Consider the following 12,285-nt stretch of genomic DNA (forward strand, 5'->3'; position numbering starts at 1 on the left):
TATATCTACAGTAAATATTAACAGTAAACAACCTTCTAATTATGTACTAACCGTCCCTAACTTTTTTTTCATTTTACATTAGGCTAGCATTATAGCACGGTGACTTTCCTTTGCTATGTTAGAGGATCCGGTTCTGGGCTATGGGGCACCAGGCTGGGGCGACCATTGGCCATGCCCTAATCCAAAGCAGCTAAAAAAACAACTTCCCCGTAACAAACCCGGCAGAATCTACCGCACCCATCGGCGAGTAGATAGCATAGATCCGTCACTCTCATCCGCTCGTCGACAAAAAAGATCTCGCCAGCGCATCTCCCTTCCTGCCATCATCCCCGTCGTCGTCTTCCTCGCTCGCTGTGCCACTGCCACGCCTCGCCATTTTTGTCATCTCGCCGCGGATAAGGAATGGCGAGGCAGCAAGCAACCGGCCAAAGACTAAATTAATCAGGCAAGTAAGAGGAAGCAAAGATCGACTGCGGAAGGCAAGGCAGGGACGCAATCCGGAGGGAATTAATTGCTTTCCTTCCTTCCTTTCCGTGGAAAGGGACCGGCGCTCGCGGCGACCAGGAAGGCAAGGAACGCGTCCGGTTCTTGGATAAGCGGAGGCGCGGCACCGCACCGCACGCGGCATTCGTCAATATAAGAAGGCCGCCGGGGGTGGGAGGCGGAGGGACAACTCCGTCTACACAAGCGCGCGCGCACCCACCAAAGTCTTCTGCCGATTTCTTCGTCTCCGCTCTCCTCGTGTTCGGGTTGTTGGCCGAGCGACAGTTGGGATTCTGTAGAGGTATGAGATTGAGATGCTACTCTCTGGCGCTTGTTTTTCTTTCCATGGTGGTAGGATTGGGTTAGCTTCGTCTGGGGTTTTGTCCCCATTCCAGTTGTCTGATCTGGTTGGTATATACCCTGGAGAAGTTTGTCTTGGATTTGGGGGAAATTCCAAGATTTAGACGTTGCGCTGAATGTTTGTCCATTCTTGTACCGAACATCTTATGATTGAATAATGATACTGCTACATGTGTTCTACTGCCGGAAATGGCACTCGAAGTTTGTTGCTTTATGTGGTTTCGTTTCCTGTTTGTCATCAAGCCAGACTTTGTACATCCTGTCAAATGTGTCGGTCAAATAGTTAGTTGTAACTTGAAAGCTTAGTTCTTTCCTGAATAATCACGATCACCATTTCCCCAAGATAAATGAAACTCGGATTCTGCTTTCTTGATTCATGACAAGGTAGATACCTCTACAGATGATAGATTAGGAAAATGTAATCAAAGGACGGGAATTCAGATTTAAGGTTTTTTATAATGGTAACCTGAATATATTTCAAAAGAAATTCAGATTTATGATGAAATCTGTCTCTTGTCCTAATTGAAAATTTGCACGTACAGGAGGTTGAAAGTACTTGAAACAAATGGGGATTGGGGATGCATCACCTAGTGAAAACCAGTCTGCACACAAGGAACAGAGGGATGAGACCACGCCACTTCTCCCGGTCAAGGCGGAAGAGGAAGATGGGATCCATGAGTTCAATGGAGCGTCTTTCTCGGGTGCAGTTTTCAATCTGTCGACAACCATCGTGGGGGCTGGAATTATGGCCCTGCCAGCAAGTATCAAGATGCTAGGCATTATCCCTGGTATTTTGATGATCATCCTTGTGGCATTGCTCACTGAGGCATCAATTGACATGATGGTCAGGTGCAGCCACCAGGCCAAGATTACATCCTATGGCTGGCTCATGGGTGACTCTTTTGGTCAATGGGGGAGGATTGCACTGCAAGCATCTGTGGTCATAAACAACGTTGGCGTCATGATTGTATACATGATTATCATCGGTATGCCTGTGACACGACCCTTTTCTGTTATGCCTACTTGAATATCGATAATTGGCAGTATACGTTCAGGTGCTATATTTTTAGTCCATGATTTACATAAAATGGAACCCATGGAAACTAAGTAATAACTTCTTAATTAATTACTTATAGTGAATGCTGATACATTTTTCGGTGAATTATCATCGGTATGCCTGTGACACGACCCTTCTCTGTCATGCCTACTTACCATCGAGAGTTGTAATGTTGAATATCGATAATTGGCTGTATACGTTCAGATGCTATACTTTTAGTCGCTGGTTTACATAATATGTAATCCTTGGAAGCCTAATTAGTTACTCATAGTCAACACTGATACATGTCTTCGGTAGAACACTTATTTGGTTCGCTGCGGCTGGATTGTTGACTTAGATCTTTTCATTGATGTTGGATTTCTGTTTCCTATAATTCTTAAGTCTGATCGACCTCCCTAAAAGAAATCACCACTATGCTCCTATGTGTGTCCAAGCGATGTGTTGCATGGCACATCGAAATAAGTGCAAAAAAATGCTCTGTCTTCTTTTAGGAATTGGTTGAATCCTTATTTGGACCATGCAATTCGCTTCAAACTATTATTGATACTGCTTGTTCATCTTTTTTCTAGGTGATGTGCTATCGGGAACATCTACAACTGGTGTTCATCACCGGGGTATCTTTGAGGGGTGGTTTGGGCCTCATTTCTGGAATTCTCGTCCAGTTGTTCTCCTTGCCACAACTATTTTTGTGTTTGCTCCATTGGTGAGCTTTAAGCGATTGGGTAAGTTTGTTTTGCATTGAAGAAAGAGGTCCATTTTGCTATTTCTCTTATGGTATCTGAACTAAATTACTAACGGAGCATCTTTGGTCGCAGATTCATTGAGATACACATCTGCTCTGTCAGTTGCTCTTGCTGTGGTTTTTGTTGTCATCACTGCTGGAATTGCTATTCTCAGACTGATAGAAGGGACCGCGGAGATTCCCAAACTCTTCCCTGAGATACATGAACTCAATTCCATCTGGGAACTCTTTACAGCTGTGCCGGTTCTTGTCACTGCCTATATTTGCCACTACAATGGTGTGTCTCCTACTTTATACTTGGTTTGATCTTGCTGTAGTTCATTTCTCTGAGATCTAAAACATCTGCTTTTCATGATTGGACAGTTCACAGCATCGATAACGAACTGGAAGATAGAAGTCAGACTAAGCCAATTGTGCGAACTTCATTGGCTCTCTGTTCAAGTGTTTATGTTGCAACAAGCTTCTTTGCATATTTACTCTTCGGCGAGGGTACCCTCTCCGATGTGCTCGCTAATTTTGACTCTGACCTTCATATTCCATTCAGCTCTGTCTTCAATGATATAGTCAGAGTGAGCTATGTAGTCCATGTCATGCTGGTCTTCCCTATAGTCTTCTTTGCCCTTAGGCTCAACCTGGATGGACTCCTCTTCCCCACCTCAAGGCACATTTCTCATGACAACCGAAGGTTTATCATTATCACCGTCTCACTCCTCGCTGTGATTTATCTTGCTGCCAACTTCATACCAAGCATCTGGGATGCGTTCCAGTTCACCGGTGCTACAGCTGCTGTCCTGATTGGTTTCATCTTTCCTGCCATGATCATACTGAGGTAATCAGCATTCTGTTTGTGATGTGTGCCCCGATGTTTGTGGGTTTCCTTTTGGTTTACGTGTTCAATAATTTTATTCTGCTCATTGTTTCTTCAGGGATTCTTATGGGATTGCAACCAAGCGCGACAAGGTTTTAGCTGTAACCATGATTGTGCTTGCTGTGCTCTCCAATTCAGTGGCCCTGTACAGCGATGCGATGAGCATCTTCTACAGGAAGGTGGAGGCCTAGTCTGCTCCATGCCTCCATACTCCAAGGGAATAAGTCCAATGCACATGCACAATTCGGAGTGATTATTGAGCTTTAGTTAGTATATTGCGCAGTCAAGCAATGTGATTTCATGGTGGCCACTAATTTTTGTTTTGGACACTTGAGAGGATTTTGTTTGCTGCATTTGTCTAGTTCCTTGAACATGTAATCCGGCTCAGCATCTAGATGAGCAATTTGTGATCTGGTCGCAGGTGTTTGTATTTATTGGCAAGAACAAGATTTTTATTTACTTTTGGGGGTCATGTACATGTTCATATTCGGTCATCTTGAAATTGATGTTTGAGAAAGCTCTTTGTATGCAATGAACTGAACCATATTCTAGGGGGAGACATTGTTGTGGATATATCATGTACATTTGCACCGACGTTTTTCTCACCTGTGAAAAAGGCAAACACCGAGCCGCAAACCTAGGCACGACTATCGTGGTTGCGTCTTCTCTTGTGGCCACAAGTAGGGGTCAGGATCTTCTACGGTCCCATTAGGTAGAAAAACTTTGACTTACCCTTTTATTGTTTTTTTTCATGTTTTGAAAATGTGACATGTAGCGTGGTGCGTGCTATCAATGGTGTCCAATCACCACACTTCACACCCTTAATTTCATAGAAAATGAAAAATGATACATAGTCTGAATTGTGCAATCCTATAAGGCACCGTTTACCATAGCGCACAATCAGACAATTCACATTAGTAGAAAAATAATGCCAAAAGGTTTACCCTAATAACATATAAAAATAGGTTGTCGTACTTACCGCACAATTAAAATAGGTTGCGTATTGAAGATACTAAAAATCATAACTATCAACATTTTTCTTTGAGGAATATTGTGAAACAGTTTGTGATGTGGCCTCTAAATAGCAATTCTGTTGATAAAAACGCTTAGGTCTCCTTTGGTTTGCAAGAATTTTATAGTAATGCTATAGGATAAGATTTTTACAGAAAAATGTATTTTTTTTAGGACCCTTTGGTTTGCAGAATGGATTGCTATTCTTATCTAGAATTGGTTTCTACCATTCCCAGTTCAAGGAAAGAATTTTTTAGCTCAGACCTACTATAACAAATCTCATCTTATGAATCAAACAACATCTCTATAGCCTATAGGTATTGACATACATGTCATCTTTTTTCTTGAGGTAAAACATACATGTCATCTGATTTCCCAAAAAATTCTCTTTTTTTGAGACAAATTTCCCAAAAATTCTTATTCTTATTCTTAAGTACGGGCCTTCCATTTTATATTGGGTCCCATCATGACGGCCCAGCAAACTGCATTTGTTTTTTTTTAGCGGACAGAGAAGTTCTCAGCAGAGCAGACAGGCGAACGAGCCCAAGCCCGATTCCTACTCGGCGGGAGCGGGAGGAAGCGCCGGCGATGGCGACCCCGGCGAAGGAGGAGGCGGCGGCAGGGAAGAGAGACGAGCTCGCCGACTCGCTGTCCGAGCTCTTCACCAACGTCTCCCTCATGGTCCGCGGCGAGCTCCAGGTCCGTCCATCCGCCACACTCGAGCCCACCCCTCACAATCCCCGCGGCATCTCCAAAGCTTTAGACGGCGAATCACGGCCTTCACGAGGCCCCCTGATCTCAGCTGTCGTGTGCAAATGGACGAAAAGAAGAGCGATTTGATTCCGCACCCAACTGTTTGGTGTTGATTTGATGATTCGCTAACGCGATAAAAAAAAAATCGTGCCATAACCCTAGCGCCGCAGAGCCCGTGGTCGTTCGTTCAGATTTCCTAGCTTGGACTGGTGCACGGATTTTTCTAGGTATTTTCTGGATCTGATACGCTCACGGGGGCTTCGTTAACGTTTGCCCCCATTTGGTTTCGATGCCTCAGTTCGAAGGACTGGTAGTGGCAGAGGAAAGCAATCACTGATCATGTAGTGCTAAAGTGGATTTTCTACCATGGAATTGGTACGCCAAAATGGATACATGTCCGCTGCATTCTCTGGGCACCAGTAGTTGCTACGCAATGTGCTTTAGTGCATCCATTCCCAGGTTATTTCTCATTTATGCTTGAAGGCGCGAAACTCGGTTGGCTTTATTTGTGATTTGAAATGGCTGTGTTCAGAATTTGTAGCCTAGGCTATGGGGTCTGTGCTCGGTTCTTTGTTTCTCGAGGGGTTGAGTACTTATTCAGGGGCCAAAAATGCATCACAACTCAGATAGTACTACACTTTTGTAGCTCACAGATGACACATTTATATAGGCGTTGCTTCGTTTAACATGACAAGGTATCACTGAAGTGCATGAATTTAGATTGGCAGCAGAAGTCGCAGAACATTGATTTGCTTACTTAATCAAAAGAAGAAAAGTAGATCAATGGTATTGACATTGACAGACCTTTGCACAGATAGAGGCCATCCACTTGGTTTGGTTCTTGTGCTATGTCGTGTACCAAACGGCTTTCGGGTACTGTACTAATTCTCATACAGTGAGATTATTTTCATGTTTGCCAACAAAGAGTTATTTTCATTTGAGCAATAAATGGTGTACTTCTAGTCTAGTTTTGACGGGAAGCGCTTTGGTAGCTAAGGGTAATTAAATGTATTTGTAAATAACTTCACCAAACCATGTAGATTTATTGAAGGTTAAGAGATGGTTAATATTTTCTTAATCTGAATCTTCAGTGAAAAATGACAGATTTAATATAACTTTAAATTTAACTTTCTAAATTGTATTTAAAAAAAAGGTCAACTCTCCATTGCTGATGTTTATCGATAGTGTTACTGACTTCTGGTGTTATCAGCATTTGTTATATGTCAGCATTTATTTTTCTCTTAAGATGTCACATCCTTTTCAGGGAACCAACAACCAGCTCTCGCTGCTTGAAAAGATGAATCAACGTGTGACCGAGGAATACAGCAATTATGGAGACGTTGCGTCCGGTCTGCGAGTTTTTGTAGAACAACTGAATGAGAAAAACCAACGATTTGACGAGTATACAACGCAGATCGACGCGATAGACCAGCAGGTGAGTGAGTTTGAGGCAGTGGTGTCCATGCTTGATAAGCATGTCTCCATGTTGGAGAAGAAAGTGAAGTCCGCATATCACATTGCTCCCACGCAATGATTCATGTCCAAGCATCCCATCATGTCCTGTTCTCTTCACAATAATTGAGCATATATGTATCTAGTAGCTAAACACGTTTGGATGGGGAAAGTTACACTCTGGCCCTAATGTTTCCACCATTGTTGTACTTTCAGTCTTGTGGTGCAACTGCATAGACGAGTTTTTTTTTTTGAAACAAGGCAAAAGATTTGCCATTTCATTGATTAAGAAAGGAGTTATCGAACAAGGACCGCAAAGCGGCAAACTAAAATGTCTACTCTCACGGCATTACATCACTCATGTGCGTTGCACCCGCCACAGCCCAAAGAGACACCTCCTTTTTGATCTTACAGATTAGGACCATGGAAGGGATGGCCGTGTTTCGAAAGACCCTAGCGTTACGTTCTGTCCATATCTCCCATGAGATAAGCATCATCAAGGAGGCTAGCGCCTTAGGGGAGCCAAGGCGAATCTGAAGGTTGCCGTTCCACCAGTCTTTCACCGAAGTCCTCGTCTGCCATATCGTCGTAGAAATGTGGTGCATGCCAAGCCACGTAAGAATATTATTCCAAATGCGGGTGGTGAAGCGGCATTGGAAGAGGAGGTGGGCCGCTGACTCCTGGCATTGCTTACAAAGTGGGCAGAGGCCACAGTTTGGCCATCCGCGACGTATGAGATGATCCGATGTCCAAATCCTGTTTTGAAGGACTAACCAAGCAAAGAACTTGCACCGAGGGGTGGCCCAAACCCTCCACACAGAGTGAACGAGATCGGACGATGTGTGACCCTCAAATTGTGCCTTGTAAGCAGACGAAGCAGAGTACATCCCATCCTTGGTGAACTTCCAGGTGATAGAATCTTCTATGTCCTCATTCAGATCGATCATAGATATCTTCTGCCAGAGGTCAGCAAACTGTTGGACGTGTGCAAGCGATAGGCCATTGGAGGTGTCAATGAGGGAGATCCAGTTGTTGTTGGTGAGGGCTTGCTGGACGGAGGAATTCTTCTTGCGGGAGATGGCAAAAATATTCGGCGCTAAGTCACAAGGGCAGAGACCATGCAACCAAGGGGAGTGCCAGAATCTGGCCGTGTGCCCATTTCCCACAGTCACCACTGTAGCAGCCGCAAAAAATTTGCGGTCATCCTCGGTGCATGGAGACCCCAGGCCAACCCAAGGCTTGCTTTTGTCCACCCACTCGAACCATAGCCATCGAAGTCGAAGGGCCTTAGCGAATTTGCTCAAATCAAGCACACCCAAGCCACCAAACTGTTTAGGCTTGCAGACGAGGTCCCAGTTGATCTTGCATGACCCTCCCAAGACTTTGTCGGTCCCCTCCCAAAGGTAAGCACGCCGAAGTCGGTCAATTACTTTAAGGATCTCCACGGGGACGTCGAGAGACGTGAGGTGATAAATTGCAATGGCCGTGAGGACCGCCTTTACAAGCACCACACGCCCAGCAGTAGCGACGTGTCTTCCCTGCCATGGTAGGAGCTTGCACGCGACCTTGTCCACAAGGTGCTGGAGATGAATGCTCTTGAGACGCTTGACCGATAACGGAAGGCCAAGGTACCGCATCGGGAATGCCGTGCGGACCGCCGGGAAGGCCTCGAGAATGTCTTCCAAATTTATGTTGTCGCAGCGAATAGGAGCCACCAAACTTTTGGTACAGTTAGTATGCAGGCCGGTCACCTCTCCAAAAGCAGCCAAGGAGGAAGCAAGAAATTGAACGTCACCCCTGGTGGGTTTGACGAAGATGGCAGCATCGTCTGCGTACAAGGACGTCCTGATGGTCGGAGCACTTCCGCAGATGGGTTGAAGATGTCCTTGTGCAGTGGCCTTGTTGAGGAGGTGGTGCAGGGGGTCGATTGCCAGGACAAAGAGCAGCGGAGATAGTGGATCTCCCTGCCGGAGGCCACAGCCGTGTTTCATCGGATCACCCACCACTCCATTGATAAGAACCCTCGAGGTGGCAGTGGAGAGTAGTGCCGAAACCCAATCGCGAAATCTGGACGGAAATCCCAAGTGCCTCAGGAGGTCCATAAGGAAGTCCCATCTAACTGAGTCAAAAGCCTTCTTGATGTCAAGCTTGAACAACAGGGTGGGTGTACGGTTTCTGTGGAGTTTCCTCGCCAAGTTTCTGACATACGTGAAATTATCATGAATGCTTCTCTTCTTTATGAAGGCGCTTTGCGCACTGGAGACAAGCTGGTCCATATGAGGAGCTAGGCGCGTAGCCAACACCTTTGTTAGGATCTTCGCAATGGCGTGAATGAGGCTAATGGGGCGAAAGTCCGAGATGCATTCCGCGCCATCTTTCTTTGGTATGAGAGCAATGTTGGCCGAGTTGAGCCAATGAAGATTGGATGTGTGCAAGTTTGAGAAGTGGGTCACAACAATCATAATGTCATCCTTGATGATCTCCCAGCACTCTTTGAAGAAAGCTCCAGAGAAGCCATCGGGCCCTGGTGCTTTGTCACGGGGAAGGTCAAAAACTGCCTTCCTAACCTCCTCCTCCGTAAAGGCTGCCCCAAGATCTGAAAGGTCACGTGCGGGTACCGGAATGTTGTCCCAGTTGATATCTTGATGGCGTGGCGGGCCACGCTTGGAGACCTCGGCAAAGTGGTTTTGGATGACGGACTTTTTGTGATCATGGTCCACCACCCAGCCATTGTTGTGCTTCAGACGGTGAATGAAGTTCTTTCTTCTTCGGTGATTGACCCGCAGGTGGAAGAAACGAGTGTTGGCATCGCCCTCTTTGAGGTTGGTGATTCTTGAATTCTGCCTCTTTCGAGCACGCTCCATCACAGACAGTGCAATAATCTTTCTCTTGAGCCTCCTACGAATATCACGCTCCTCCGCACTGAGAGGCCTAAGCTCTTGCGCCACATCTAGGCGGAGAATGACCTCCAAAGCCATGAACAGCTGCACCTTTGAGTGTGTAAAAATTGTCTTGCTCCATTTCCTTAGAGCTTGGCTGGTTTTCTTGAGCTTGTGAAATAGGATCTGATAGGGGTCAGAGTGGTTCACCCTTTGGTTCCAAGCGCCTTGTACGATCTCCTTGAATCTGGGCATTTTAGTCCAGAAGTTCTCAAAGCGGAAACACTTTGACTTAGGTGGTCCTTGGACATTTGCGAGAAGGAGAGGGCAATGGTCAGAAAGGGATGAAGAAAGGGCATGAAGTAGATGACTGCCAAAGTCGATGTCCCAATCTTCATTGCAGAAAAACGAATCGAGTTTGCATAAGGTTGGATCACTCTGCTCATTACTCCAAGTGTACTGCCTGTTTTGAAGGTGTATTTCTTTTAGCTCACAGGTATTGAGGGTGTTGCGGAAGCGTGTCATTCGGCTTCGATTACTGTTAGCGCGGTTCTTGTCTCTTGTGCGGTAAATCTGATTAAAGTCGCCGGCTAGCAGCCATCTAGTACCAGGAGTAGGCTTCTCATAGATCAGCTCTTGGAAGAAAATGTCTTTGAGGTTGCTGCGAGTTGGTCCATAGACGGTAGTGAACTTGAAGGAAGTGTCAGTACGGGTAATGGTGATTGTAGCCGAGAGGAAGAAAGTTCCAGTGTTAATGTCCTTAACCTCGACGAGGTCTTCGTCCCATAGAAGCAGGATGCCACCACGAGTGCCAGTAGCAGGTCGTTGTGCGAAGCCTTTGAGCCTCTGACCTCCAAGAGAGGAAGCCATGAAGGGGTCGACGTGTTCGAGTTTGGTCTCTTGTAGGCATACTAGATGGCAAGGCGTAGCAGCGACGGTTTCTCGTATAGTTGCGCGGCGATTGGGACAGTTTAAACCACGAACATTCCAGTTCAGAATACTCAGGTCTTGATCATGCATATTGGAACCTGGGATACATCAGTAGTGGAGTAACAAAGAGTGCCACATCTAGTAAGAACTGCCTTGGACGACTAGAGCAGATTCCATTGAGCATCTTCAGATAGTTGAAGTTGTGATAAAGCAAACGCAACATCAGGTAACAGCAGAAGGTACAGCAGCTACAGGACTCACACTTAATCGCCTTGCCAGGGCAACAAGAGGCAGCTATCTTCATCGACAGCAGGAAACAGGCATACACCCACACGGACAGGAAGCAACGGTAGGCCTTAACTAACATATAGAACTAAGCTACATCTTCAGTGACCAAAGCAAGCCAGTCACGCGGCCTCGCCGGCCACCTCTCCATTCGCAGACTGCAGCTCTGCTGTAGCCTCGCCTCCATGCTCCACCAATGCGTCCTCGACAGCCTTCGCAAGGTCACAGTCAAGGTTGAAGAGGGCTCGAAGGGCCGCTACTGTGGTGTCCGGAAGTTGCCCATTGAACATGGCAACAAATTCCCTGATGGCTTCTTCAGTAACCTCTTGCCCTTCATTGATGATGCCCATGCGTTGACAAAGAAGCCTTTCCGCCATCTGCGCCACCGGCAAAGTTCTCTTCTTTGCTTGGAGCCGAGGGCTGCGTCGGCTGAGGTTGAAGCCCGACACACCCGCGAGTGTCTTCCTCCTTGCCCTGGGCAGCCTCGGTGGTGTGGAGTTCGGTGCAGGCAGCAGGGGCGGAGCACAAGTGACAAAAAGCGGGGACTGCACAAGAAGTTCATCAGAACCAGCCACAGTTGGACTAATCGGTGGGCTTGGCATCGGAATGAAAATCGGAGTTGTCGGCTCCGCTACCAGATCGGCCGGCGAGACATGAGGGGTTGAAGCAATCAGCATCAGAGGTGGTGTAGCAGCGCTGCAAGGATGTGCAGGAGGGGTCGATGGGTGCAGCTCGATGATGTCCTGCATCGTTGTGCGAGGGGAGGTATCCTGATGCAGCGCGACAGGGCACACCACGGCCGGCCTCGCCTGGGCACCAAAGCAAGGTGCGAACCGGCTCAACCAGGAGGCGTCGCCAGGCGATGATGACACCTGCACCACCTCGCAGGAGGTGGGCGTAGACCTGGGTGGAGGCGAGCGACCGCGATTGTCCTCGCAGATGGGGCTGGCTGCTCCACCAGAGCGCGCCGAGCGCGTGCCCTGGTTGTTAGTCAGAAGGCGGGCACGCCTGCCCGAAGCCGGGATGACAGCGCCGTCAGGAAGGCGCTGGACCTGCTTCCAGTCGATCCTGCGCGCGTCGGCCGCCTCAGAGCACCTGCGTCTTCCATCCCGATCGTCCCGGCCGTCGCGACGGCCTCCCCTGTCTTCGCGGCGGCCGCCCCGGTCATCGCGGTGGCCGTCCCGGGAGCCATGGCGGCCCTCGTCCTCGCGGTGCACCGGAGCGCGCGAGCGGCTGCGGAATAGGCGATCCCGCCAGGAGGAGGAGCGATCCTCGCGACCTCGGCATCCACGGTCATCATCGTCGTCGCGGCGGTCTCGGTCTTGGTCGTCTTCCCTTCTTCGCCCGGCAACCTCCAGGCGGTCGCGCATTCTTGATTCGCCGTCGATCACACCGTAGCGCCAGGTGAACGGGTGCGAGGAGCGAGGGCGATGTGGGATGACGCCGCTGGCATCTGGGGTGAAGT

At 47.7% G+C, this 12,285-nt stretch overlaps 2 protein-coding genes across 2 annotated transcripts; both read left to right on the top strand.

The window, feature by feature from the left end:
• Positions 1-285: 285 nt before the first annotated feature.
• Positions 286-4,081, top strand: LOC123127199 (amino acid transporter AVT6A). Its single transcript, XM_044546778.1, has 6 exons — positions 286-784; positions 1,386-1,829; positions 2,470-2,622; positions 2,716-2,919; positions 3,006-3,471; positions 3,569-4,081. The coding sequence occupies exons 2-6, from the start codon at positions 1,409-1,411 to the stop codon at positions 3,699-3,701; spliced, it is 1,377 nt and encodes a 458-aa protein (XP_044402713.1). The 5' UTR covers positions 286-784; positions 1,386-1,408; the 3' UTR covers positions 3,702-4,081.
• Positions 4,082-5,008: 927 nt separating this feature from the next.
• LOC123127200 (biogenesis of lysosome-related organelles complex 1 subunit 2) lies at positions 5,009-7,015 on the top strand. Its single transcript, XM_044546779.1, has 2 exons — positions 5,009-5,220; positions 6,539-7,015. Exons 1-2 carry the CDS (start codon positions 5,110-5,112, stop codon positions 6,806-6,808), a joined length of 381 nt encoding a protein of 126 aa, XP_044402714.1. The 5' UTR covers positions 5,009-5,109; the 3' UTR covers positions 6,809-7,015.
• The last annotated feature ends 5,270 nt before the right edge of the window (positions 7,016-12,285 follow it).

Source organism: Triticum aestivum, chromosome 6A (assembly GCF_018294505.1).
Source record: "Triticum aestivum cultivar Chinese Spring chromosome 6A, IWGSC CS RefSeq v2.1, whole genome shotgun sequence".
NCBI classification, from domain to species: domain Eukaryota; kingdom Viridiplantae; phylum Streptophyta; class Magnoliopsida; order Poales; family Poaceae; genus Triticum; species Triticum aestivum.

Excerpts from the sequence above, each read along its gene's own strand:
- LOC123127199 (XM_044546778.1), top strand. The coding sequence starts at position 1,409 with ATGGGGATTGGGGATGCATCACCTAGTGAAAACCAGTCTGCACACAAG. Across the intron at positions 2,623-2,715 it reads GGTGAGCTTTAAGCGATTGG|ATTCATTGAGATACACATCT; the intron begins GTAAGTTTGTTT and ends CTTTGGTCGCAG. Across the intron at positions 3,472-3,568 it reads CCTGCCATGATCATACTGAG|GGATTCTTATGGGATTGCAA; the intron begins GTAATCAGCATT and ends TTGTTTCTTCAG.
- LOC123127200 (XM_044546779.1), top strand. The coding sequence starts at position 5,110 with ATGGCGACCCCGGCGAAGGAGGAGGCGGCGGCAGGGAAGAGAGACGAG. Across the intron at positions 5,221-6,538 it reads TGGTCCGCGGCGAGCTCCAG|GGAACCAACAACCAGCTCTC; the intron begins GTCCGTCCATCC and ends CATCCTTTTCAG.